The sequence below is a fragment of the Mandrillus leucophaeus genome, unplaced genomic scaffold, assembly GCF_000951045.1.
Source record: "Mandrillus leucophaeus isolate KB7577 unplaced genomic scaffold, Mleu.le_1.0 Scaffold900, whole genome shotgun sequence".
Classification (NCBI taxonomy): Eukaryota; Metazoa; Chordata; class Mammalia; order Primates; family Cercopithecidae; genus Mandrillus; species Mandrillus leucophaeus.
Genome location: NW_012109809.1, coordinates 582,660 through 610,157, shown reverse-complemented (window position 1 = coordinate 610,157; position 27,498 = coordinate 582,660). Strand labels below are relative to the sequence as shown.

At 40.1% G+C, this 27,498-nt stretch overlaps 1 protein-coding gene across 2 annotated transcripts in view; it reads left to right on the top strand.

The window, feature by feature from the left end:
- PHLDB2 (pleckstrin homology-like domain, family B, member 2) overlaps positions 1 to 27,498 on the top strand; it is a 248,940-nt gene that overhangs the window by 158,445 nt on the left and 62,997 nt on the right. For both annotated transcript variants that reach the window (XM_011969732.1, XM_011969733.1), the window contains one exon: positions 88 to 1,436. In XM_011969732.1, the coding sequence (XP_011825122.1) occupies positions 88 to 1,436 (1,349 nt within the window). The remainder of the gene's footprint in view (positions 1 to 87; positions 1,437 to 27,498) is intronic.

The window sequence follows — 27,498 nt, the reverse complement described above, 5'->3', positions numbered from 1 at the left end:
AGATTATTTGTTCAGATGTAGGCCTAACAAGCGATTGTTCTTTTAAAATCTTTTTTAACGCAAAATTTTCTCTTTATTTCTTTACAGATTCCAGCAAGATTATGGAAGAGCATAGCTACATACAAAAGGAGCTAGAGTTAGAAAATGGTAGCTTAGAGGAAGACTCCGTGGTGCATTCTGTTGAGAACGATTTCCAAAACATGATGGAGAGCCTCAGCCCAAAGAAATACTCTTCCAGTCTGAGATTTAAAGCCAATGGAGACTATTCTGGCTCCTATTTAACCCTCTCACAACCTGTGCCTGCAAAGAGAAGCCCTTCTCCTTTGGGAACCAGTGTGAAAAGCAGCCCCTCCTTAGCCAAAATCCAGGGAAGCAAGCAGTTCTCTTATGATGGAACTGACAAAAATATTGCTATGAAACCTCCAACTCCTTTACTCAGCACTACATCCTCCCTCAGTGGATATCCACTTGGAAGAGCAGACTTTGATCATTATACTGGCCGGGACAGTGAAAGGGCCTTGAGGCTCTCAGAGAAGCCTCCGTATTCCAAGTATAGCTCAAGGAATAAATCGCATGACAATGTCTACTTTCTCGGAGGGCTGGAAGGTCAGAAGGCATCTGGCTCGCTCCTGGCCATGTGGAATGGAAGTTCCCTGAGTGATGCTGGCCCCCCTCCTATCAGCAGATCGGGAGCTGCAAGCATGCCTTCAAGCCCAAAGCAAGCCAGGAAAATGAGCATTCAGGACAGCCTGACGCTTCAACCCAAGTTAACTAGACACAAGGAGCTTGCATCTGAAAACATCAATTTGAGAACTAGAAAGTACTCCAGCAGCAGCCTGAGTCACATGGGAGCCTACAGCCGATCACTTCCCAGGTTGTACAAAGCCACAGAGAACCAGCTGACACCTCTCAGCTTGCCTCCAAGAAACTCTCTGGGCAATTCCAAACGAACAAAACTTGGGGAAAAGGATCTACCTCATAGCATAATAGACAATGACAATTACCTTAATTTTTCTTCTTTGAGCTCAGGGGCTTTACCCTATAAAACCTCTGCTTCTGAAGGCAATCCTTATGTAAGTTCTACCCTCAGTGTCCCTGCCAGTCCTCGAGTGGCTCGGAAGATGCTTCTGGCCTCCACCTCCTCCTGCGCCTCTGATGACTTTGATCGGGCTTCATACGTGGGGACAAACCCGAGTCATTCACTTCTTGCTGGAGAGTCAGACAGAGTGTTTGCGACCAGGAGGAACTTCTCTTGTGGATCTGTGGAATTTGATGAGGCTGATTTGGAAAGCCTCAGACAGACCTCAGGAACCCCCCAGCCTGTCCTTCGGGAACGGAAAAGCAGCATTAGCTCCATTTCAGGACGTGATGACCTGATGGATTATCACCGGCGGCAGAGGGAGGAAAGACTGAGGGAGCAGGAGATGGAGCGATTGGTAATCATCTAACAGTGATTGACCTCACTGTTTCATTAACCAGCATCTACAGGGCAGCCTTGGAGATGGACTCCAGGATATGTGGGAATATAGGATATTCATGTTCACCAGCCACAGCTGCTATCTTTCTCTTCTCTCCTGCTATATGCTGCTTCTTCCCATATCACTATTAATAGGCATGTTTGGCTATCTTGAAGGCCTCCAGGAATTAATGTTAATTTAGTTGCTCTGCGGACTTCTCACAAGTATAAATTCTTTAAAAACATAACAGAGGAGTTGCGAATTTTATGAAATTTCTGAGTCTTAACAAACTTCTCTTTAAGACTATGAGGAAATGCTGACTTGTATTATTTATATCATTAAATTTGCATGTGTATGGTTATGAGAGAAGTAGTCAGTGAAATCATGACTCACCAAGAATTAGGTAGTGAATTTGTCTTTATAGCAAGTTGTCTAGAAAGTTGGAGTTGCCTCAGTGGTGCTCAGCTTTTCTCCACACTGTTCATACACAACCTTACTATCTTTAGCTCTGATTCTTAGCACGTACAGTGACTCCAAACTACACATACAAGATCTATTGAGTTGTCTTTTTCCATTTAAAATGAATTTATACTTATTGGAAATAAGAAGACAAGAGGAAACATCCCTTGAGAGTCTCACCAATGAATGAGAACAGACAACTGCTTTTTCCCATTCTCTTTTAAGCACAGGTTTTTCTCTTTTAGAATGAACACCTGTCAGAGATTACTTTCATTCATTTTTGATTCATGATTTCCTTAACGGGAGAAGTTGCAGGATAGTGAAGCTGATTTACAACACCACTATAGGATTATCAGAAGTATTTTAGTTGCTAAAATATTCTAGAATATGATTTTTGAATCACAAAACTGGTTAATATCCTATAGGACAATAAAATTGTAACCCAGCCTTGTCCAACCTGTGGCCTGTGGGCCGCACATGGCCCACAATGGCTTTGAATGTCATCCCATACAAACTCAAACTTTCTTAAAACATGATGTTTTTTTTTTTTTTTTTTTTTTTTTTTTCTAAGTTCATCAGCTATCGTTAGTGTATTTTATGCGTGGCCCAAGACAGTTCTTCTTCTCCAGTGTGTACCAGGATTGGACACACCTGTTGTAACCTTTGGATTATAATGGACGGAAACCATTTGCATCCATCCAGTAGGAAGTATGTTTGACATTTTAGAGCAGTAATCATTTGCATCACTTACAGTTTTTGATAAGTTGATGTCTGTTCTTACAGAGTTTTCAAATATCCTAACTGACAATGGTGAATGAAAACAAATGTGCATAACCTTAGAGAATTTAGATAGTCTTTAGGTGGGTCAGTTATACAGTACTCAGTATGACATTCCTCTTTATTATCATAAATAATCTCTGCAGACTGTTCTTGGTCACAAAATGGCATTGTGTTTGGGCTTGCTTCACTGACAAATTCAGAAGATGTTTTAATTAACATACAAAAGTCTTGTTTATGGACAGCAAATATAATGCTATACCTTGCAAAGCAACTGTTATTTGTAAAGCCAGAATATTAACTTCTATCCGATAACTTAACAAGGAATCTGGGAGAGCATTTTTAATGGCTTCCATTACTCTGGACGTCTTCCTTAAATGCTTCTATTTGCTCTTCTATTCCAAGGATAAGCAACCAAACTCAAGAAATTCATCTCTGCTAGCTTTCATGTTCAGCATCTCTAAGTGTTGGTGAATTTCTCTTTCCTCCAGATTTTCCAAATCTGGTATGATTCTTGGCAATCCAGGAAGTGACCTTCTGTACTGCCTGTAAGGTTGGGCCCGTTAAGTCATAAACAGTTTTGACTTCTTGGGAGAGCTTTGTGGATATTGCTGTAAATATGAAGTTATATATATTTTTTCTTTAATAGTGGACTTATCGTATCTGTTGAAATGAGGTTTATTTTTAAATTTGACACTCTAGGCTTGATCTTGGTTGCATAGTCTATTTGTTTGACTACATTGTGGTAAAAGGGATGACAGATTCTTATCAAGCCTATGCAAATTATGATATTGCCATTAAAAAGTAAAGTGACTCAGATTACTTCCTGAATTCTCAGAGATCAGTGAGAACAATTTACCATTAAAATAATATTTCATTTAGTTTGCAAAATCAGAGTTAGCTGAATAGAGGATTAGAGATAGAGCAGTATGAATGCCAAAGCGTTTTCCCCCTGAAAAAATAGAACATTAAAAATAATACTAGTAATATTCCAAAACACATATCCACGTTTAGAAATTCAATTTTTATTATCAACTCAATCACTTCTATGTAATTAATTCTTATTCCTCTGTTTCTTGGGCTCTTAATTTGGTTTCATGAAGTCATCTATTTCTGGACTAAAAAGTCCTGAAAATCTGATTTGGGTGCCTAGTACTGTCTAATTTTCTCTATGCAATTCTTTGAAATATTAAAGAGTTAAGAATACCTGGTAAAGTTCTGTCCACAAGGTTCTAAAACTGTCTTTTCTTCATTAACGAGATATTATATTTTGTAGGCAAGCTTACGGGGAAAGTAGAGAATACTTGGTGAATGTAAGAGTTAAGTGGCTATGGTTAATTTATGGTTAATTTAACAAACAATAACAGCATGAAGGAGAGTTAAAACCCTTTAAATCAATTTTTTAGAACATATTACAGAGAGTGAGGGCACTGACATATATTCAGGGCCTTTCTGTAAAGTACCCAATCTTTGAACATTACCTATAATATTCAAAATAATATTTTACCTGTATAAAATTATCTTAAGGGCAGGCAACTTCCTCATTTGATTTGAGAAATTTTTAGGGGCACAGTGAACAAACCTGATTATTTCTAGCCTCTTTCCTTTTGTAAAATTAAAAAGCAATTCTTTGTGATTGCCGAGAGGTTCTCTGGGAAAACGTAAAAGTGGTTCAGGAATAGATATCTTGGAAATTTTTTTTTTTTCTGTATTTAGGGTCTGCCTGATCTTGAAGGCAAAATGAGAGGTTTTGTCACTTGAGTCATAAAGAATTGTGTATACCTGAGAGTAGTGAATGTTTGTGGTTTGGCTGTTTAATCAAATGGCAATGGATTATTTTATGATGAGCAAGAAGCCTCAAATCATTCAAAAATGAAGAAAACTCTTTTTGTTTTTTTAAATATGCAAGAATACGTTCCAATCAGCGCAAAGCTCAGGAAAACTCTTGTAAGATACTAATCTCTGTTCTTTGGGCAGATTATGTAGAATAACCTTTTACTGCCTTTTACAAGCATAGACTGATTTCTCCAAGTTCAGTCTGTCATTTCAATAGCAATAACTGCATTTTAGTTTTACATTAACAGGGTGCTTGTCATATATTACATTTTTAGTGCATTACATTAAACATACTTTATGAATAATTGCATCAAAATCATGCAAACTTTGCCAAATTCTTAAAATTTTGTTACTTCTTTATAGCCTTTTTATTTGCAAGCATTATAAACCAGTTAAATCTAACTCCCCTTTTGCAGAGCTGCAATTTTCTGTTTCCATCAACTTCTGCTCTTCATTGTGCTCTTCCACATTCTGGAACAACCAGACACACATCAAAAATACTTAAAGGTATTAGAAATTATGTTCAAGCTAACACATCACAGGACATAATTACGGAAAATGTGAAAAGGTTGGTCACAGTTATAATTCAGTTTAGGTGAGCACAAAGTTTATATTTTTCTTAATATTATGGAAGTAATCTTAGCTTATGTTTTTGGCAGACTAATAAAAGGCAGTTTAAAAGTTCAGGTAAACTAATCTCTTCATCATAAAACATTCAAGTTTTTTTTAAAAAATGAGATTATACTTGTATTATACTATACATTGATGAAACAAGGAAAAGATGTATAGCTGTTTTGTTGTTGTTGTTTTTAAAATGTATTTTCTTTCTTAAAAGTTATATTTGCCCATGACACAGCCCCAGGAGATTCTGAGAACATGTGTCCCTAAAGGTGTTTTTAAAACCAAATTATCAAATCAGGTCTTTTTTTTTTTTTTTTAAGAGAGCACAGTTAGACTGGGTGAGGTGGCTTATACTTGTAATCCCAGTACTTTGGGAGGCCAAGGTGGGAGGATCACTTGAGCCCAGGAATTTGAGACCAGCCCAGGCAACATGGCAAAACCCTGTCTCTACAAAAAATACAAAAATTAGCTGGGTGTGGTGGTGCACACCTGTAGTCCCAGCTACTTGGGAGGCTGAGGTGGGAGTATTGATTAAGCTCAGGAGATTGAGGCTGCAGTGAGCCATGTTCATGCCACTGAACTCCAGCCCGGGTGGCAGAGTGAGACCCCATTATTTAAAAAAGCCATTTAAAGCATTAGAATTTAACAAAATTTACTTCAAGAAAATAAATTCTTGAAATTCTGGGAATTTTAGATTTCTCCAACTACTTGTTAGTCTCTGTAAACCAATCAGAACAGTAGGCCTCCTCTATTTAATTTATTATTATCCTTGGGAGATAGAAAAATACTTCACCTACACAGAGTATTTCCCCCTCCCCCCGCCTCCAGGTAGAGAGACAGATGAAAGGTTTATGGCATAAGTCCTACAGCTCCAATTACAGATCAAAAGTGAACACTGGAACACAAAATCTCACTGGAACACAGATCTCAAAAGACTGCTTTTCCATCAGGCACTAAATATATTCCTGATCTGAGTACACAAATAGAAAAACAAACAAATTATAAACAACAACAACAAACAAATAATCTGTCATCTCTCACCTGACCAAGGCTGGATTCCAGTTCTACCTGACAACTCTCCACGTGGTCAGATCATGAAACCAGATTCCTAGTCATGGTTGCCACCAGTGGAAATAGCTATCAGTTGTATGCAAACCAGAATCCCAGGCCAAGGATTAGAAACAAAAACTGTAGCACAGATTCAGTAAAACAAAAACTGCAGAGAATAGTGAGTCAGTGAAGCTGATGTTCTACTGCCATTTGTGATTTACCTCAGAAGCCAAGAAAAGATATGTCTAGGCATCCAGCCCATGAGATATACTTCATGGGCAGTGCAATTTAATTGACTGGATAGAGTGAGTCACTTGTGCATTTTATTAGGACCTCCAAATTGTCAAAGCATAATTTTCAAAAAGTAAATGCAACTCTTATATAAATGAAGAACGAATAGATGCCAAAGATTTCTTTAACTCATTAATGAAGAAACCAGGTGGGGTAAAGCTGGTTCACTAAGCATAATATCTGTAATATTTTTAGCTCAGCTGTGATTATACTAGTGTTCCACCTGGATTTTTTTTTAATGTGTTCAATCTTTATTTGAAAACGCAAGGTAGTTTCATTGAGTACTAAAGATTGAACTATAATTATGCACCTCCGAGGACCTATTAATGAGGTAAACAATCTACTTTGAGTCTGTATTAAATAACTTCCAGCTGCTGTGCTATTTGAGATGTTTAGTTTGTTCTTTTTTTAAAAAAATAATTTTTCTTTCTTTTTTGTTTTTGCTCTCAGCTACCAATTCATGCTTTGGTCATTTTTGCCAGCCATTTCGTTTTTTATGATCTTAGAAACCAGTTATCAAGTCTTGATTTGAAGTGTTCTGAACTAAGAGTGACTAAGTACAAGTGAGGTCTCAAGGAGGTCCCCAGTACATGAAGTGTGTGCATTTCAGTTCATAGACCTTGTGACATCCATTTGGACTGGTTGGTGGGTCATTTTAACTTCCTCTGAGCTATGTTTCAAGTAGAGGACATTAATGGATAAGGTGTTGCTAGAGAGCTGGGATGCTGATTCTTTGACAAGTTAGATGTTCTAGATCAGGGGTCCCCATCCCCCGGGCCATGGGCCTTAGACCAGTAGCGGTTTGTGGCCTGTTAGGAATGGGGCTGCACAGCAGGAGGTGAGTGGTAAGCCAGCAAAGGTTCATTAGTATTTCCAGCCACTCCCCGTCACTCATGTTACTGCCTGAGCTCCAACTCCTGTTAGATCAGTGGTGGCATTTGATTTTCAAAAGAGCGTGAACACTGTTGTGAACTGAACATGTGAGGGATCTAGGTTGTGCGCTCCTTATGAGAGTCTAATGCCTGATGATCTGTCACTGTCCCCCATCACCCCTAGATGGGGCCGACTAGTTGCAGGTAAACAAGTTCAGGGCTCCCACTGATTCTATATTATGATGAGTTATATAATTACTGCATTACACATTACACTGTAATAATAATAGAAATAAAGTGCCCAATAAATGTAATGTGCTTGAATCATCCCAAAACCATCCCTCCCCCATGTCCCTGGAAAAATTGTCTTCCATGAGACCAATCCTGTTGCCAAAAATTTGGGGGACTGCTGTTTTAGAGGTTAGAAAAATCATTATAAAGTAGGGTATTCTTGTATTCATCCTGTTTGACACCTGCCTTCCTCCAAGTAGTCCAGAGGTAGTGATGGCTGTCTAGAGCTTTTTATGGTCCAAGGCAGTGAAAGTCATTTTAAGAAGAAAAGGGGAAAATAAAAAAATGAAAGCAAACCCTGATGCTTTTAAGAGTATTCATTTGGTTACGTTGCCAAAAGCACCTGTGTTCTTTTGTGGAGAACCAGTGGATTCCCACGAATTGCATTGTAGCCATCCAATATTTTCTTTCTGGCTGGTAGTGGTCATCTGTAGTGCCTTGATAAATAGCATTGTCGCCATTTAGAACTATGCAGGGCCACGTTGATACTTATTTCTCAAACGTGGTGTAATGTGATGCCAGCTCTCATGAAGCATCATGGAGTAAGGTTTTCTGATTTCTTACATACATATGAATTTTTTACATTGCATATGGATTCCTTGAAAATAAGGTTGGCTTTCTTTTAAGGCACATATTAATGTTTCTGTGGTAGTTATGTGAATAGGTGAAATGTCTGGGTCAGCAATTCCTACCATTGAAGGTGTTTTGTCCTTATAACTCCTATGAGAGCACTTTATAACTAAATAATTTTAATAAGTAAGAGGCTGGGACCCTACCTATCTTGCTCACCACTATAGATGCACCTCCTAGCCAGATGACTAGAGCATAGGAAGCATTCTTTACATGTTTTTAAAAAGAGTAATTGAATGTTTTTGATACCCATTCTTGACATTCATTCTGGGTTTCCTTAATCTGTGACTGTAGGTTGCATCCCTGGTTCCCAGATGATAGGCATTTAGTTCTAGGTAACAGTGAAGCTCTATGCAAAAAATGAAGATACCTCAGTATAAATACATTCTTTTTTACTTCCAGAAAGGAGCAATTCTTTTCCAAATTTCAATTAAAAATAAAAAGATGAAAGAGTTATTTTTCTTTACTTTGAAAATTTTCTAGCATTCTTTGTAAGAATTGTTGCTCTCCAAGGTCATACAAAAACCAAGGCTTCAGGTCCAAGAGTCTTGCTTGTGTACCGTTGAGCAGATCATAGATCTAATATTTCTAAAATTAAGTAAAAGACTAATTGAGCATATTTGTTTAAGGACTTTTGGTATTTTATAAAATAAATTTATATGTTCTCTAATCTCTGAAAGGTAGTCAGATGCAGACCCTATTTTAAAGGCCAGAAAACAAACGGGTTGGTATTATTTAATGTTGTAATCAGGAAAAATTGTTTAGGAACCCAAGACTAGTGAGCGTGGTCAGGTCAAAGTGACTCCACATGTAGATTTTTGCTTCTCTATTTGCTGCTTGCTGTCTCTATTTCCTGGTGACTCCTGACCCCCCAAAACAAGTTGGGCATTCAGACCTTTTTGGCTATGTTGAGCCATATTATAAGTTTGACAGTATTTTTTGTTTGGATAGCAGAATGGACAATGTTAAGAGCATGCTTATTGTTGTTTAGTCATAGCATTAATCTTTTTTTTTTTTTTAGAAGAATGTCTTTGAAATGTGAAGACAAGTTTAAGTACTGAAAACTGTTTCGTCCTCCAGTCTGACTTGAATCTCCTTCCTGATGTGGCCCTTCCGTTTGCTACATCCTGAGTATAATTTTAATTTATTTTAAAAAAAAAATGGCTGCACTAGCTGGAAGAAGCCAGCTAAATTGCAAACGGGGTGAGAGGTTTGTTTACCAACCGAATAAACTTAGTGACTCAAGACTTTCGAAAGGATCTTGAGAAACAATGGCTTTCTTCCTATACTCTGAGCTAGAATGGCCACTGGCAGGTACATAAGTTGATTTAATCTTCAGATTCAGCCTAAGCCTTAAGCTGAATTTTTGCAGTAGTCTGTTCTTGAGAGCAAATCCTCTGTTCTTAGAGTGGCAGTACAAGCTATTGCCTCTTGATGGTGCCATGCATTAAAAAATTATTCTTAGAATTTGAGAGATGTATGTTCCGACTCTTCACATAGTTCAGCTTCCTCAGGCTAAATGCTGAAATACAAAAAGCAACTTGGACTAAAAAGAGGCTCTGTATGCCCCTATGTCAGTTATAGAAGAAGTCTCATTGTTTTTTAAAATCATAAATATATGAACACTTGTTTCTAAATAAGAAATAAAGCTCATAAATAAAATTTGTAGAAAAAAATACAGACTAAATGAAAACTGAAAATATATCAAGACCAACAAATATATAGGAGTGGAGGCTGGGCATGGTGGCTTACGCCTGTAATCCCAGCACTTTGGAAGGCCGAGGCAGGTGGATCACCTGCGGTCAGGAGTTCGAGACCACCCTGACCAACATGGTGAAACCTCATCTCTACTAAAAAAATACAAAATTAGCTGGACATGGTGGCACATGCCTGTAATGCCAGCTATTTCGGAGGCTGAGGCAGGAGAATTGCTTGAACCCGTGAGGTGAGCTGAGATCGAGCCATTACATTCCAGCCTGGGCAAGGAAGTGAAATTCTGTCAAAAAAAAAAATAAAATACATACATATATATGTGTGTGTATATATATATGTGTGTGTGTGTGTGTTTGGAGATACATGAAGTGAAAGAGGACTATTGATTGTTTCTGGTAAAAGTGGTCCCCATATTTGTTGTCAAATTACTTTATATTTATTTATTATTTTTTTGAGCAGAGTGTTGTCCAGGCTGGAGTGCAGTGGCATGATCTCGGCTCAGCCTGCTGAGTCGTTGGGATTATAGGTGCATGCCACCATGCCCGAGTAATTTTTGTATTTTTAGTAGACACAGGGTTTTGCCATGTTGGCCAGGCTGTTCTCGAACTCCTGGCCTCAAGTTATTTGCTCCCATCAGCCTCTGAAAGTATTGGGATTACAGGTGTGAGCCACCATGCCTGGCCTAGTATATCTAAAGCTAAAAGTTGACCATTTATTGAGCTACCATTTTAAAAATTTATCATCAGCTAATAGGTTTAGTGATTGTGCTGGCTAATTCTTTCTTTCTTTTTTTTTTTTTCCTGAGATGGAGTCTCCCTCTGTTGCCTAGGCTAGAGTGCAGTGGCGCGATCTCAGCTTACTGCAACCTCCACCTCCTGGGTTCAAACAATTCTACTGCCTCAGCCTCCCAAGTAGCTGGGATTACAGGTGCCCACCACCATGCCTGGCTAATTTTTGTATTTTCAGTAGAGATGGGGTTTCACCATATGGGCCAGGCTAGTCTGGAACTCCTGACCTCAGGTGATCTGCCCGCCTTGGCCGCCCAAAGTGCTAGGATTACAGGCGTGAACCACTGTGTCCAGGCTGCACTGGCTAGTTCTTATAATGTGAATTTCTCTTCCCCAGCTTGAGAAAAGATTATGGGAATATTTGCTGTAGAGAATATTTTTAAAGTTGGAGATTGATTTTTCAAAAAAAAAAAAAAAAAATCCAAAACAAGCATTACAAGGGTAACACATCCAGCACTTTTTCTTTTGTTTCAGCCATCTCAATGTGCCAGTTAAGAAGGTGTTTATTAGAAGTCACTTAAACAAAATAATCTCTTTATGTTGAATAATTGGAGATTCACATGCAATCATAAGACATAATTCAGAGGAATCCCGTGTATCCTTTACCCAGTTTCCTCCAATGGTAACATCTTGCCAAACTATAGGACAATATCAGAGCTAGGATATTGACATTGATACAGTGAAGATACAGAACAGTTCTAACACCACAGTGGTCTCTCATGTTGGCCTTTTATAGCTGCACCAGCTTCCCTTCTCCTTAACCCCTGATAACCACTGATTTCTTTTCCATTTCTATAATTTTATCATTTCAGAATATAACCATATAGCATGTAACCTGTGGGTTTGGCTTTTTTCACTCAGCAGAGTTCTGTGGAAATTGGGCTGGTTGTTGCGGTCACTGGTTAATCAGGTTTAAGACTAGCATACTTGAGGCAAAGAAAAATCCCAGAGACACACTTCTGTGTGTTTCCTTGGGTCCCCAGTCTGCCTTCTTTCCACCTTTCAGAGTCTTCTTCTGTTTTTCCCTCCATATAACGTACAGGGTTCTGAGTTATACTTAGTGGGAGAAACAGGGAAAAGTATGTCTAATTCATCTTCCCTGAAGCCAAGTCAGTGAGATTAGTTTCCTAAAGTTGCAAATAGCCAAAAGCTTTGCTCTGGTGAAGTCTAATGACTGCAGGTTGAAAATTTTTGGTTTGGATAAATTGATATTTCTTATTCCAGATTGCTAAGACCATATCCCAGCTCTGGGATTGTAATTTGGATTTTGAGGAAAGACAGAATTTTAAGAAAATGCTGAGTAGAATTAAAAGGAACAAATTTCTCGTATGGTGATTATTCTTTCATTCTGATTATAGAATAACAAAGCTAAAGCTATGAAAGGTCATCTTTTCCATCAGATCACGAAGACCAAGGCCTAAATCATCTTAGGCAGAGATTTCAATTTACAAGTTGTCTTGGGAGAAAGGAAAATATTCATGCATACCTCTGAGATATTGTGGGTTTGGTTCCAGACCACCGCAATAAGGCAAACATCATCATAAAGCAAGCGATGCAAATTTTTTGGTTTCCCAGTGCATATTAAAGTTATGTTTACACTATACTGTAATCTATGAAGTATGCAACAGCATTATGTATAAAAATGTACATACCTTAATTTAAAAATACTTTATTCCTTAAAAAAATACTAACAATTATCCGAGCCATCAGTGAGTTGTAATCTTTTTGCTGGTGGAGCGTCTTGCCTTGATGTTGATGGCTGCTGACTGAACAAGCTGGCGATTGTTGAAGGTTGGAGTGGCTGTGGCAATTTTTTTTTTTTTTTTTTTTTTTTTTTTTTTTTTTTTTTGTGAATCTCACTTTGTCTCCCAGGCTGGAGTGCAGTGGCCCGATGTTGGCTGACTGCTGCACCTCTGCCTCCTGACTTCAAGTGATTCTCTTGCCTTAGCCTCCCTAGTAGCTGGGACTACAGGCACCCGCCACCACATCCAGCTAATTTTTTATAATTTTAGTAGAGATGCAGTTTCACCATGTTGGCCAGGCTGGTCTCAAACTCCTGACCTCAAGTGACCCACCCACTTCAGCCTCCCGAAGTGTTGGGAATACAGGTGTGAGCCACCGCGCCCAGCCGGCGATTTTTAAAAATAAGATAGCAATGAAGTTTGCCACATCGATTCAACTCTTCCTTTCACAAAAGATTTATCTGCAACATGCAGTGCTATTTGGTTGTGCCTTACTCACAGTATAACTTTTTTCAGAATTGGAATCAGTCCTCTCAAACCCTGCCACTGCTTTATCAAGTAAGCTCATATAATATTCTAAATCCTTTGTTGTCATTTCAAAAATGTTAACAGCACCTTTACCAGGAGTAGATTCCATCTCAAGAAACCATTTTCTTGGCTCACCCATAAGAGCAATTCCTCATCAGTTCAAGTTTTATCACGAGATTTCAGCAATTCATTCACATCTTCAGGTTCTAAGTTTAATTATAGTTCTCTTGCTGTATCTACCACATCTGCAGTTACTTCTTCCACTTAAGTCTTAAACCCCTCAAAGTCTTCCATAAGGACTGGAATCAACTTCTTCCAAACTCTTGTTCATGTTGATAAAAATACCAATACCTCCTCTTCTGAAAATGGCATCTAAAACGGTGAATTCTTTCCAGATGGTTTTTTGATTAGCTTTGCTCATGTCTGTCAGAGGAATCACTACCTATGGCAACTATAGTCTTACAGAGTAGAGTGTATGTTTAAAATAAAAAGATTTGAATGCCAAAATTACCCCATGGGATGTAGAATGGATATTGTGTTATCAGGCATGAAAACAACATTTATTTCCTTGTGCATTTTTATCAGAGCTCTTGGGTGACTAGGTGTGTTGTCAGGGAGCAGTAATATTTATTCATATATTTTAAGTTCTTGGATACATATGTATAATGTGCAGGATTATTACATAGATAAACATATGCCATGGTGGTTTGCTGCACCTATCAACCCATCACCTAGGTATTAAGCCTGGCACGCATTTAGATATTTTTCCCGATGCTCTCCCCCACTTCCCCTGAGCAGTAATATTTTTAAAGGATTTTTTTTTTCCCCTTGAGCAGTAGATCTCAACAGTGGGCTTGAAATATTCAGTAAACCATGGTATAAACAGATGTGGGATCATCTAGGCTTTGTTGTTCCACTTACAGAGCACAGGCAAAGTAGATTTAGCATAATTCTTAAGGGCCTTGGTATTTTTGGAATGGTCAGTGAACATTGGTTTCAACTTAAAATCAGCACTGACTGATTTTAAAACAGAGTCAACCTATCCTTTGAAACTTTGAAGCCAGGCGTTGACTTCTCTCTAGCTATGAAAGTCCTAGATGGCATCTTCTTCCAATATAAAGCTGTTTTGTCTACATTGTTTGTTTGTTGTTTGTTTATTGATTGATTAATTGTGGCCCGGGCTGGTCTTGAGCTCCTGGCCTCAAGTGATCCTCCCACCTAGGCCTCCCAAAGTGCTGGGATTACAGGAGTGAGCCACTGGCCCAGCTGAAAACCTGTTGTTTCTTATAGCCACCTTCATCAGTTATCTGAGATCTTCCCAATTGACTTGCTGCAGCTTCTACTTCAGCACATTCTGTTTCACCTTGCACTTTTATGTTATAGAGACAATATCTTTCCTTAAACCTCATGACCCAGCCTCTGCTAGTTACAGATTTTTCTTCTGCAGCTTCTTCACCTCATTTAAGCTTCACAGAATTGAAGAGAGTTAGGGCCTTGCTCTGGATTAGGTTGTGGCTTAAGGAAGTGTTTGATCTATTTTGACCACTAAAACTTTCTTCACATCAGCAATAAGGCTGTTTCACTTTCTTGTTATTTGTGTGTTCACTAAAGAATCACCTTTAATTTCCTTCAAGAACTCTTTTGCGTTTACAACTTGGGTAATTGGTACAAGAGAGCTCACTTTTGGCCTGTCTCATTTTTGGCATGCCTTCCTTTCAAAGCTTAATCGTTTCTAGCTTTTGCTTTAAAGTGTGACACTTAGAAGCTATTGTAGGGTTATTAACTGGCCTAATTTCAATATTGTGTCTTAGGAAATAGGAGGCCTGAAGAGAGGGAGAGAGACAAGGAAATGGCCTGTTGGTGGAGTAGTTAGAACATGTACAACATTTATTAATTAAGTTTGCTGTCTTATATGGGCATGGTTTGTGGCGTCCAAAATGATTACAATAGTAATGTCAAAGATACTGATCAGATCATCATAACAGATATGATAATAATGAAAAAGTTTTAAATATTGTAAGAATTACCAGAATGTGACGCAGAGACATGAAGTGAGCACATACTGTTGGAAAAATGTGCTAATAGACTTGCTTGCTGCAGGGTTTCCACAAATCACTTTGTAAAAAATGCACTATCTGCAGAGTGCAATAAAGCAAAATGTAGTAAAATAAGATATGCCTGTAGTTACTTTCTTAACATTATTCTCAGATTTAGAAAGAAGACATGCCATTGTTTGTTTTGCTTTTTTTTCTTTTTTATAGAGATGGAGTCTCACTATGTTGATGAGGCTGGCTTCAAGTGATCCTCCTGCCTCAGCCTCCTGATGTGTTGGAATCACAGGCGTGAGACACTGTGCCCAGCCCTCTTTTGCATTTCTCTACATAAAACTTTGTGACATGCTTTTAAAATTTTAACACAGGCCGGGCACGGTGGCTCACGCCTGTCATCCCAGCACTTTAGGAGGCCGAGGCGGGTGAATCACAAGGTCAGGAGATCAAGACCATCCTGGCTAACATGGTGAAACCCCATCTCTACTAAAAATACAAAAAATTAGCCGGACATAGTGGCACATGCCTGTGGTCCCAGCTACTCAGGAGGCTGAGGCAGGAAAATCACTTGAACCCGGGTGGCGGAGGTTGCAGTGAGCCAAGATCACACCACTGCACTCCAGCCTGGGTGACAGAGTGAGACACCGTCTCAAAATAAAACAAAAAAATTAACACATAATATATTTATGCAATATGTCTCAAAAATAATTGTATTATAGTACTTTCAGTTGATATGTTATAGTCTACTGTCCTTTTTTTACGCGTAGACTTTCCTAGTTCTTTACCCCACTGGTTTCTTTATGCATTAAAAAAATCTTATTTTTTTTAAAGGATAGGATATGTTTTCAAACATGGGGATTTAAAGGTCTTTATACCTCTCATATACTTATTTTGATTGAACTAAAGTATTTTAATGAATTGTGTCTTATAGGCTGTAGTCTTTCAGAAGAAGCAAACAAGATCTATTGGAACTTGATCAAGCTAAAGTGAAAATGTAAAGAGATGACAGTATGATTAAATTTTGTTGCATTTTCTTTTTTTCTTTTTCTTTTTTTTTTTTTTTTGAGACAGAATCTAACTCTGTCACCCAGGCTGGAGTGCAGTGGCCAGATCTCAGCTCAGTGCAAGCTCGGCCTCCCGGGTTCACGCCATTCTCCTGCCTCAGCCTCCCGAGTAGCTGGGACTACAGGCGTCCGCCACCTCGCCCGGCTAGTTTTTGTATTTTTTAGTAGAGACGGGGTTTCACCGTGTTAGCCAGGATGGTCTCGATCTCCTGACCTCGTGATCCGCCTGTCTCGGCCTCCCAAAGTGCTGGGATTATAGGCTTGAGCCACCGCGCCCGGCCACTGTTGTGTTTTCTTTAATGGTATAGAGCAGTAGCATAATCTCTTTAACAGAATGGGCCCAGGCACTGTGCAGACTTCCTTCTGGAACACTGTCTATGTAAAAGAAACATCTGGCATGTTTTTCATAGATGCTGTATGGAAATTATGATAATACTGATCGCATGAATTTCTTTGACTTATGGCCAGTGTTTTTCAGTCAGTAGGGAGAAATACACTTTTTTCTCCTTGAATGTGTTAGAGTCATTCATAATGGGCATTTTCTTTAAAATGATATATTTTTGTCTTTTAAGAATAGTTCACCTCCAACCTTAATATTTTTTAAAAGTAAAACATTTCATAGCCCACCCATCTGCTGGTTTATTTTAAGTAGAAAAACAGTGCAAAAAATCATCAGGAAAAGGTCTAAAATATAGAGGATCCTAGATAAATGGTAATTGTGGTCAGAGATTTACTTGCATCTGCCTAACAAAACGCAGAGGTGGAAAAAACAAGTCAGAAAAACGTCATTGGCCAAAAAGTTAATAGGATTAATTAAATCAAGTTATATTACTTCAGAATGTGTTTAATATAAATGAAAATCAAAATAGGCTGGGCATGGTAGCTCATTCCTGTAAATGCCAGCACTGTGGGAGGCCAAGGTGAGAGGATCACTTGAGCCCAGGAGATTGAGGCTACAGTGAACCATGATCACATTATTGCACTCTAGCCTAGGTGACAGTGCCAGACCCTGTCTCAAAAAGGAAGAAAATAAAAATAAATAAACCTGACTTTTAGCATATGTTAGTAATTAAATATATACTTACTTTATATTTATGTCTGTTTTTAAAGTACAAATAAGATAGGCATATAGCCAGAAATAGTAGTAGAGGCAAGTGGATTTGAGGGAAATGTTGACACAGGTGAGTAGCACTGAATATTTATTCAATTTTTTTTAAGCAGGGTCTCCCTCTGTCACCCAAGCTGGAGTGCAGTGGTGTGGTCACAGTTCAGTGCAACCTCCGCCCCCCCAGCTCAAGTGGTCCTTCTGCCTTGGCCTCCTGAGTAGCTGGGACTACAGGCATGAGCCACCATGCCCAGCTAATTTTTGTATTTTCTGTAGAGATGGTGTTTCACCATGTTGCCTAGGCTAGTCTGTAACTCCTGGCCTCACATGATCCCCCACCTTGGCCTCCCAAAGTGCTGGGATTATAGGTGTGAGCCACCAGTCCTGGCCATTTATTCAATTTTTATTTTATTTATTTTTAAATTGGAAAGCTACCAAACCACAATAGGTTTAGAGAGACTTCTGAGTAATCATAATTTTTATTTGTATTTTTTTGTGTGTGATAGTAATTTTTAAAAACGCAGGTGAGGAATTGGTTCATGAGATAAGAATAAAAGAACTAAATTTCTTCTTCTAAGTATGAGTAAGGCAGAATATGAGAAAGTTCCTCAGGTATTTGAATGATGCGGGCCCTCAGTAAGGTGGGGACACCCATGTCTCTGAAGTTTAAGGTGGAGCCAGGGGCAATGTGAATAGAAGCCTGGGTTTTATGTCAAGGGTGAAATATGTGTCCTTAATAAGACAGTGGATTCTTTGGAGGGTAGTTCTTTCTAGAAGCTACTCGACTGGACTTAGTATGCTGGAGGGAATATATGTTGCTCTGTAGTGGTGAGCGTGGGAGGACCAAATGACAAGATGCCTTTTTCCCCAGGTTACTATGGCAACTGGGCAGAGCTCTGTTGCCAGGGGCAGAGGCAGGTGGACCACAGGGCAGGGAGTTGGTGGCCCTGAGGGAATTCTCTGTCCGTCTAGATAGCCAAAGAAACCCCACAGATTTTTCAGGGAGACATTTGGCTGCATAACAACATATTTTTCCTGTATTTCCTTTCCCTGAAAATAATTGAGTTTAGTTTTTAGGTGTGCTTGTTAATCAGTATTAGAGATGGTCCCTCGGGGTCTACAAGATAATTATCTAGTTCACTTCACGCTTTTAACAGAAACCATCCTAACCATGACTGACAAACAGCGAGCACCTACTTCAAGACTGGCACCGCCTTTAGACTTGAAAGCACATAGTGCATCACATGTTCTCACACACAGTTCCTTACTGAATTCTTTCAGGATCCCAAGGGGAGGTCCTAATCTTCTCATCTCTGTTTTATAGACCATTGTAATTGAGGCTTGAAAGGTTGTACTTGATTAAAAAAAATCATAACTGTGTTATAGGTCTGGTAAATGTCAGAACTTCAAATCCAACTCTGTATTCTTTCTACTTAAGCTGATATACAGATTCTGCTCTTAAAGTCCAGCTGGACACAGTGGCCCACACCTGTAATCCCAGCACTTTGGGAGGCCGAGGCAGGCAGATCACTTGAGGTGAGGAGTTCGAGACCAGCCTGGCCAAGATGGCAAAACCCCATTTCTACTAAAAATATAAAAATTAGTCAGGTGTGGTGGCAGGCACCTATAATCCCAGCTACACGGGAGGCTGAGGTAGGAGAATTGCTTGAACCCGAGAGGAGGCGGGGGTTACAGTGAGCCGAGATTGCAACACTGCACTACAGCCTGGGTAACAGAGTGAGACCCTGTCTCAAAAAAAAAAAAAAAAAAAAAAAAGTTCAAGAGTTCTGTGGAGGTAAGAAGTCAATTTACTCCACAAATCATTAAAATAATAAGATGACAGAGAGAGGCACTGAGCCTACTGTAGTCCTGATATCTTTATTTCTAAGCGCTTCGCTTATTTCTGGTCATTTTACTTCTAATTTTCCTGGGGAAAGTGCGAAATGCGCCTTCTCATTCAGGGCGTCCAATCTGCATAAAGGCAGGAGCGTGCTGCCCCAGATTGCAAAGCGCCGGGAATGAGTGGAGATGGAAGTGCTGAGCATTAGCAGCTTCTTGGAGATTGGGAGTGTGGGTGTGGTGGGGGTGAGAGGGGAAGTAGGGAAGTAGAATGGTAGATCTACTGGATAATCTGATCAAGATTGCTTTTTGTTTATTTTGAGGGGAGAGAGGGACTTGAGTACATTTTCAGACAGAGGAGAAGGAATCACCAGAGAGGAAAAGGTGTAGGAGAAGGAGTAATCCATAGAGCAAAGCCACAGGACCGTGGGAACAGGGGGCAGTGGTGCAGGCAGAGGGCTTCCTGTTGGAAAGACTGAGACTCTCCTCAGATAACTGAACTAATGCTCATGCTGTTTACTGTGTCCCAGACACCATTCTAAGTGTCATATATGAACAGTCATGCATTGCTTAACGATGGGAATGTGTTGCTGAGAAATGCATTGTTAGGCAATTTCATCATCTTGCAAAAGTATATTATGAAAGAGAACAGCAATGATTTTTCCTATTATCTACACTGGCCACTAGTTGCATGAGAGCGGGCTCTCTAATTAGGTTTCTAAATCTCTCTGTGCCTCACTTTCCTCATCTGTTAAATGGGGATTAGATAAAACTATCCCCACAAAGTTATGAAAAATAAAAATTAAAAAAAAGATGGGGATTGTGTCTGGCACTCAGCAAGCACTCTGTGAGTTTTAGCTAACTGCTGTTGACTATTTTGCTCTGGGGATAGGTGGGAATCATTTAAATGCGTGAGAATTCTAAAGTAGACAGTAACCCTTTCACTTGGGGTCTGATGTAATGTGTGAAGAGATTGGCTTTCTGTTTTTTTTTAAAGTCATTTATTTATTTGAGACAGTGTCTGACTGTCACACAGGCTGGAGTGCAGTGGTGTGATCTCGGCTCACTGTAATCTCTGCCTCTCAGGCTCAAGCGATCCCTCCACCTCAGCCTCCCAAGTAGCTAGGACTGCAGGTGTGTGCCACCTCGCCCAGCTAATTTTTGTATTTTTGGTAGAGACAGGGTTTCACCATGTTGGCTAGGCTGGTCTCAAACTCCTGGCCTCATGTGATCCACTGCCTTGGCCTCCCAAAGTGCCGAGATTATAGGCATGAGCCACCGCACCCAACCTTAAAGTCTGAGCTACCTTTGGGAGGGTCACCCCGTGGGTAAGCTAGGGATTCCTCAACATGTTTTGCATTAGGTTTGTTTACATCAGCATCACCAAAAGCGCATGAGTAATATGTTGCACTATGATGTTACAACAGCTATTATGTCATTAAAAAATAGGAATTTTTCAGCTCCATTATAATCTTTTTTTCCTTTATGTTTTTCGGGTTAGAGAATGGCAGATGACACCCATTATAATTTTATGGGACTACCTTTGTATATGTAGCACTTTGTTAACTGGAATGTTGTTATGTGTACAGATATTTTGGTCAATGATGGACCACAGATATGATAGTGGTCCTATAAGGTTGTAATACCATATTTTTAGTGTAGTTTCTATGTTTAGGTCTGTTTAGATACAGAAGTACTTACCATGGTGTTACAATTGCCTACAACGTTCAGTGCAGTAACATGCTTTGCAAGTTTGTAGCCCAGGTGCAATAGACCATACAATATAGGCTAGGTATGTAGTAGGCTAATACTATATAGGTTTGAGTAAGTACACCCTGATGTTTGCGCAAAAATGAAACAGCCTAACCTTACATTTCTTAGAGCATATCCCCATTGTTAAGCGACACATAACTGTATACATTCATATATATAAATCCTCGTGATAACCCAAGAAGGTAGATATTCTAGTTATCCTGTTTTATACATGAGGAAACGGAGACACAAAGAAGCTAAATAGCTTGGCCAGGGTCACACAGGTAGCTACAGAACCCAGATTCAGACCTAAGTGGTCTGGCTCCAGAGTTCATGCATTTAGCCACTATAGTACATTGAAGAAAGGAGGACTAGATGGACAAAGATAGAGGAGGGAAGTCTAGGGAATTTAAGCAGAATGGCCTTGGTCTCCTTAGGCAGTGTGTTTGTGTATGTAAGTGTATTGAGCGTGTTGAGAAGTGGGTATCGAAAATCAATGAGTGGTAAATGCTGTCCTAGTTATTCACCTATGTCTCACTCTCAGTACAGTTATCTATTATTCTTCAGGAGAATAGGCATATAGCAAACAAAATGTCAATAGTAATCTGCACATAACAAATGTTGGTTAGTGGCTGTCACATTCTCCAAAAACTTACAGTTGCCTCCAGAGCAGACATAGTCACACAAAGCCGTTACACTTTCGTTTCCTCTTTCCAGCTCCGCCCTACTGGTGGTGCACACATACGTGCGTATGCTGTTTAAACTAAGAGTAGCAGAGTAAAGTGTTTTCCTGACCACAAGCCTGAAGGCAAACTTCCCAGCCAGTGTATAAAATCAGATAATGTCTGGCTGAGAAGCTAGACTTTGAACTGACTTCCATAAAGATAATTTGTAAAACCAAATGATAAAAACCCCTTACTTTTATATACAAATGAGATCATTTGTCCTAAACTGATAAAAAAAGAAAAACAATACTAAGACAATGTTTGTGTAAATGTGAAAGCCAGTGACAAGGCTGAAGAGCAGTGTCTCTACACAAGATTTCCCCCACATCTGACACCAACCGCAAGTTCTGGGGTTTCCTAGACCACCCTCAGATTCGATAATTCACTAGAAAGGCTCACAAAACCCATTGACAGCTATTGTAAGCACAGTTACGTTTCACTATAGGGAAAGGATACAGATAAAGATTAGCTGAAGAAAGAGACACACAGGGCAGAGTCCAAAGAATTCCAAAGGCAACACTTCCATGTCCTTTTCCTGGAGGTCAGAATGTGTTACTCTACCAGCATTAAGCATTGGTAGGTGATAGTGTGCACATGATAGGGAGGCTTACCCAAGCTGTAGTACCCACAGGTTCTTTGTTTGTTTGTTTATTTTTTGAGAGTCTTGCTTTGTTGCCCAAGTTGGAGTGTAGTAGCACGACTGGGCTCACTGTAACCTTTGCCTCCTGGGTTCAAGCAGTTCTCCTGTCTCACCCTCCCGAGTAGCTGGGACTACAGGCGGCCACCACCACTCCCGGCTAATTTTTGTATTTTTAGTAGATACAGGGTTTAACCATATTAGGCTGATCTCAAACTCCTGACCTCTGGTGATCCACACGCCTCAACCTTCCAAAGTTTTGGGACTATGGGCGTGAGCCACCATGCCCAGCTATTTTTTTCTGTTTTGTTTTTTTGAGACAGGGTTTCCCTCTGTCTCTCAGGCTAGAGTGCAGTGGTGCTATATCGGCTCACTGCAACCTCTGCCTCCTGGGCTTAAGTGATCCTACAGCCTCAGCCTCCCAAGTAGCTGGGACTACAGGCGTCAGCCACCACGCCTGGTTAATTTTTGCATTTTTTGTAGAGATGGGGTTTTGCCGTAGTTTTGTTTGTTTGTTTGTTTGTTTTTGAGATAGAGTCTTGCTCTGTCTCCCAGGCTGGAAGTGCAGTGGTGCGATATCAGCTCACTGCAACCTCCACCTCCCAGGTTCAAGTGATTCTCCTGCCTCAGCCTCCTGAGTAGCTGGCATTACGGGCACCTGCCACCACGCCCGGCTAATTTTTGTATTTTTAGTAGAGACGGGGTTTTACCATGTTGGTCAGACTGGTCTCAAACTCCTGATCTTGTGATCCGTCCGCCTTGGCCTCCCAAAGTGCTGCGATTACAGGCGTGAGCCACCACGCCCGGCCCTGCCGTAGTTTTTATTGAGACTTCATCACATAAGCATTACTGATTGATGAGTTTCCCACATGGTTAATTTCAGTCTCCAGGTTGACTGATACCCCATGACCCAAGGCCCCCACACTAAATCACATAATTGGTCTTTCTGGAGTGGCCAGCTATACCCTGAGATCATCACATGTGGCCCACTCTACCCTAAACAAAGACATTGCAGTTGACTACAACATAGATTATCTCCCAGACGCCAACGGCAAAGGTCAGACCTCTCTTTGGGCAAAGACAAATTATTTATTACCCAATAAGTAACTGAGCTTTCTTTAGTAGGATGCCTGAGTCCCTCATCTCTAAGTTTTAGAAAAGTGTTCTGCCTGAAATTGTACATGGTTTATTAGTCATAATGTAGAAGTCCATTAATAAAATTTAAAAAATTATCTCCAAGACTTAAATGCAGGTCTATTTCTTTCTTACACTCCAGGACTAGTGTGGGCTAAAAGAGGCCTCTGCTCCACGTTTCCTCACTTTGCGCCCAGCCCCGATGGAACCAACTCCATCCGGAGAGCCACTGTGCCATGTTAGAGCACGGCATGCGACGAATCGTGCCCTGGCTGTTGTTCATGCAGAAGTGATACACCTTGCTTTTCACACTTCATTGGCTGGTACAAGTCTGAGGGCCATATCCAGTTTGAGGGTGAGGAAGAGAGGAGCCATCTTACCCTGTGTCCAGAAAGAGGTGAACTGATGGTAATAGCCCAGTTACTACCCTCAAGGATTTATCTCTAAAACAGACCCATATAACCGACTTTGAGCCATTGCTTCTGTTTTCCCTCCTTTCTGTCATTACCTAATTGAAACATCAGGGTTTGTACATGGAATCCTGGAAAGTCTGCATACTTGCTGTCAGCACCAGCTTTTCTCATTCCGCCACTCACTTTTAGACCAGGGTTCCTGACTTGTTGTTTCCAAAACTTACTTTAGGGCTGTTGTAATCCCTAAGAGGAAGACATGTGGCCCATTTCTGTACAGGTACCTCATCCCTCTTCCCCCAAAAGACCCCATCTCTCTAGCCACATACTAGTGGTTTATCTCTGAGCATACCATGATATGCCACAGCTCTATGCCTTTGCTTCTGTGATGCTTTTGTGGAAATGCCCTGCCCAACCCAGTGTCCCAGTAGACCAGACAGACTCATATTTATCCTTGAGGACTCAAATTTGTTTTTCTGTAATTTTTGTGTACTGTTTCCCCATCTGAACTCATAGGTTGTCTATAAACTTCTGTTATCACTGCTTTTATAACTGATCACCTATTTGTGCCTCCTGTTAAAGAACTGAGGGTAGAAATGCTATGTTTTGCTGTGTGCAGTGTGTCATGTGAGAGGCAAAGGTGAGAGGAGGATTGCCTGAGTCCAGGAGCTTGAGATCAGCCTGTGCAACATAGCAAGATGCCGTCTTTCTTCCAAAAAATTAAAAAATTAGCTGGGCAAGGGTGCATGCCTGGAGTCCTAGCTACTCTGGAGGCTGAGGTGGGAAGATCCCTTGAGTCCAGGAGGTCGAGGCTTACAGTGAGCTATGAGTGCACCACTGTGCTCCAGCCTGGGTGACATCGACAGACTTTGTCTCAGGAAAAAAAAGAAAAAAATTTTCATCTTGCCATCTTTTTTCATTTATGGATCCCCAGCATGCTACTAGACAATAAGTAAGTTAGTAGACCTTTGTTGAACTGAAGGTTATGGAGACATCGAAGTCCTGGGGCTAACAGAAGAGAGAAATCAAGTCACACCAGTTATTGAATGTATTTTTTTTTTATTATACTTTAAGTTCTAGGGTACATGTGCACAGCATGCAGGTTTGTTACATATGTATACTTGTGCCATGTTGGTGTGCTGCACCCATTAACTCGTCATTTACATTAGGTATATCTCCTAATGCTATCCCTCCCCCTACCCCACCCCACGACAGACACCGGTGTGTGATGTTCCCCTTCCAGAGTCCAAGTGTTCTCATTGTTCAGTTCCCACCTATGAGTGAGAACATGCGGTGTTTGGTTTTCTGCGACAGTTTGCTGAGAATGATGGTTTCCAGTTTCATCCATGTCCCTACAAAGGACATGAACTCATCCTTTTTTATGGCTGCATGGTATTCCATGGTGTATATGTGCCACATTTTCTTAATCCAGTCTATCATTGATGGACATTTGGGTTGGTTCCAAGTCTTTGCTACTGTGAATAGAGCCACAATAAACGTATGGTCACACCAGTTACAATAGGTCCTCCTAAAAAAAATCCCATTTCAACTAAATTATATCTAAAAATTAAAGGTTGACCTTTTGTTTTAAGTAATACGTGACCCAACATGCTTAGTTATAACAAAAGGTTTTTAGCAAAGATTTCACCTGTGCTTAAGTGTCAGCGGTTGGTTTTCTGCATAATGTATGTATTTGTGCAGTATGTCTACCATCCTGTGACCTAGACTAGTTGGTGTTAGTTACAAGGGCCCTGGATGGGTATAAGAGATGGATGGTACCCTCTCCTGAGGACAGTGAATCTGCAGTGGGAACAATGTCACACACATTCCTCTAAAGATGGAAAAAAGCTCAGAGGTCAAAAAACTTACCCCTAGCCCATCACCTTTTTTTCCCCCTTTAACCTCTAAGTGAAAAACTGCACACAGTTTTCTTCAGGTATACTGTCTAAAATCTTGTGTCTCCTTCAACACTTCCTTTGATATATATGGGAGATAGAGATGAAGAAAAGGAGAAATGGGAAGGGCGAAAAAAACAAAAATGTATGTAAAATAATTTGATTCAAGATGACCTATTTTCTAAATTCTTAGCACTGATATTTTGGACCATTAAGGTATGTAGACTCTGTACTTGTGACTTTTCAAGAGAATGAACAGTAGATTGCTGGTTTGGAAAGGTGGGTAGGATTTGGAAATCTCAGAGGGCAGCCAGCCTCTCTACTTACTAAATTGCAGGTTGTTAGGTGAAGCTTCAAAGAAAGTTTGGTTTTAAGTGGGGAGACGGACATCACAGTTTGCCAGGACCAATCCCAGTTTGCATTTGAGGTTCCAGCATAATTATTAACAGTGCCCTCTGATTCTTAAAAGGTTCTGGTCTGGAATGGTCGTTCTGGATTTGGGTCATGCAGGTTGGAGGCTATTGGCATGATGGAAGGAAGAAGACTCCAGAGTGCAGAAGGCTGAAGGGAGAATTATCCTATGAGAGTAATTTCTGTTCAGAGTTTTCCTTTAAAGGCTTCTTGTAATGCCTTACAGACTTTCTTCTGACGCACTTTGGACATCAGTTTATTTTTCTTTGGTGCAGCTTGTATAGGGCCAATGTGTCTCAGCGCAACCTGGATTTCTTTTAAACTTGTGGGCAGCAATGCTGCCTGTGTCAGTAATTCAAACTTGGACAGATTGGCTGTGAATGGGGTGATAAGAATAGAGAGAAACACATACCAGTAGACCAAACTTCCTGTGCACAAGCCTTTGAATACTGCGTTTCACTGTCTGAAATAGCATTCATCTTAAGGCTGGGATCATTTATTCCCTTTGGAATTAAGCAATACCACTGGCAGAAAAAGAAACTATTTTGGGAAGGCCATGTGGGAGGAATGAATTTTTCTATGTATTCCAGGCCAGACAGAAATATCTTTCATGCTTTTGAACACCACACCTTAGTGCCCAGGTAATTGGAAATGGACAACTTTCAGATAATCTCAAATGTTTATGCCAAGGCTAATATATACATGTTATACTAAAAAGATTAGGAAAGACTGGGTTTAGATGCTTCAACTTAATTACCTAAGTGGCAGAAAAAGAACTTTTCTTTAGAGACTCGCCTCTAATATAGACGCTATTGAGAAGTAAAATGCAGCATCTTGTCCCTCTCCCTCTCCTTACGTATGCTCTTGGAGGTTGTTTTTGCATATGCCCCTGTAGACTTTTCCAGATTGTTGGAGAAGTTTAAAATAAGGCAATGAAGGCTATGTTCCCCCCACCCCACCCCCGCTTCCTCCCTATAAAGCTGAGGTGGGCAGGGCTTGGCAGCTGGTAGAAACTGCAGAGATAAATAAGTACCAGGGCTCCTGGATGGACAGGGTGCAGAAGAGCCCAAGATGAGAGTGTGTAGCTATGAGTGCCTGCCGTGGGAAGAGGCCATGAGGATGGAGCTGCAGCTGGAGTCCAGAAGTTCAGGCAGTGAAAGGGAGGTGCGAGCTTGTAGGAACTAGTTTATTAGTCCTTTTGATGAAGCTATTGCTCTTTTATTTTTTTGTTGGGGGATTACTTTAAAGGGCAAATGTAAGTCAGATACACCTTAAATATCTGTCTTGTCATTTAAGTAATGTATTTAATGGAACCTAAGGAGTTATGTTGGTCTGTTCTATTTGACTTTTCTACTTGTTAATAGCATCAACTAATAAAGAGCTAATTGTCTTATAAAGTTTGTCTTTACAAATTAGCTGCAAT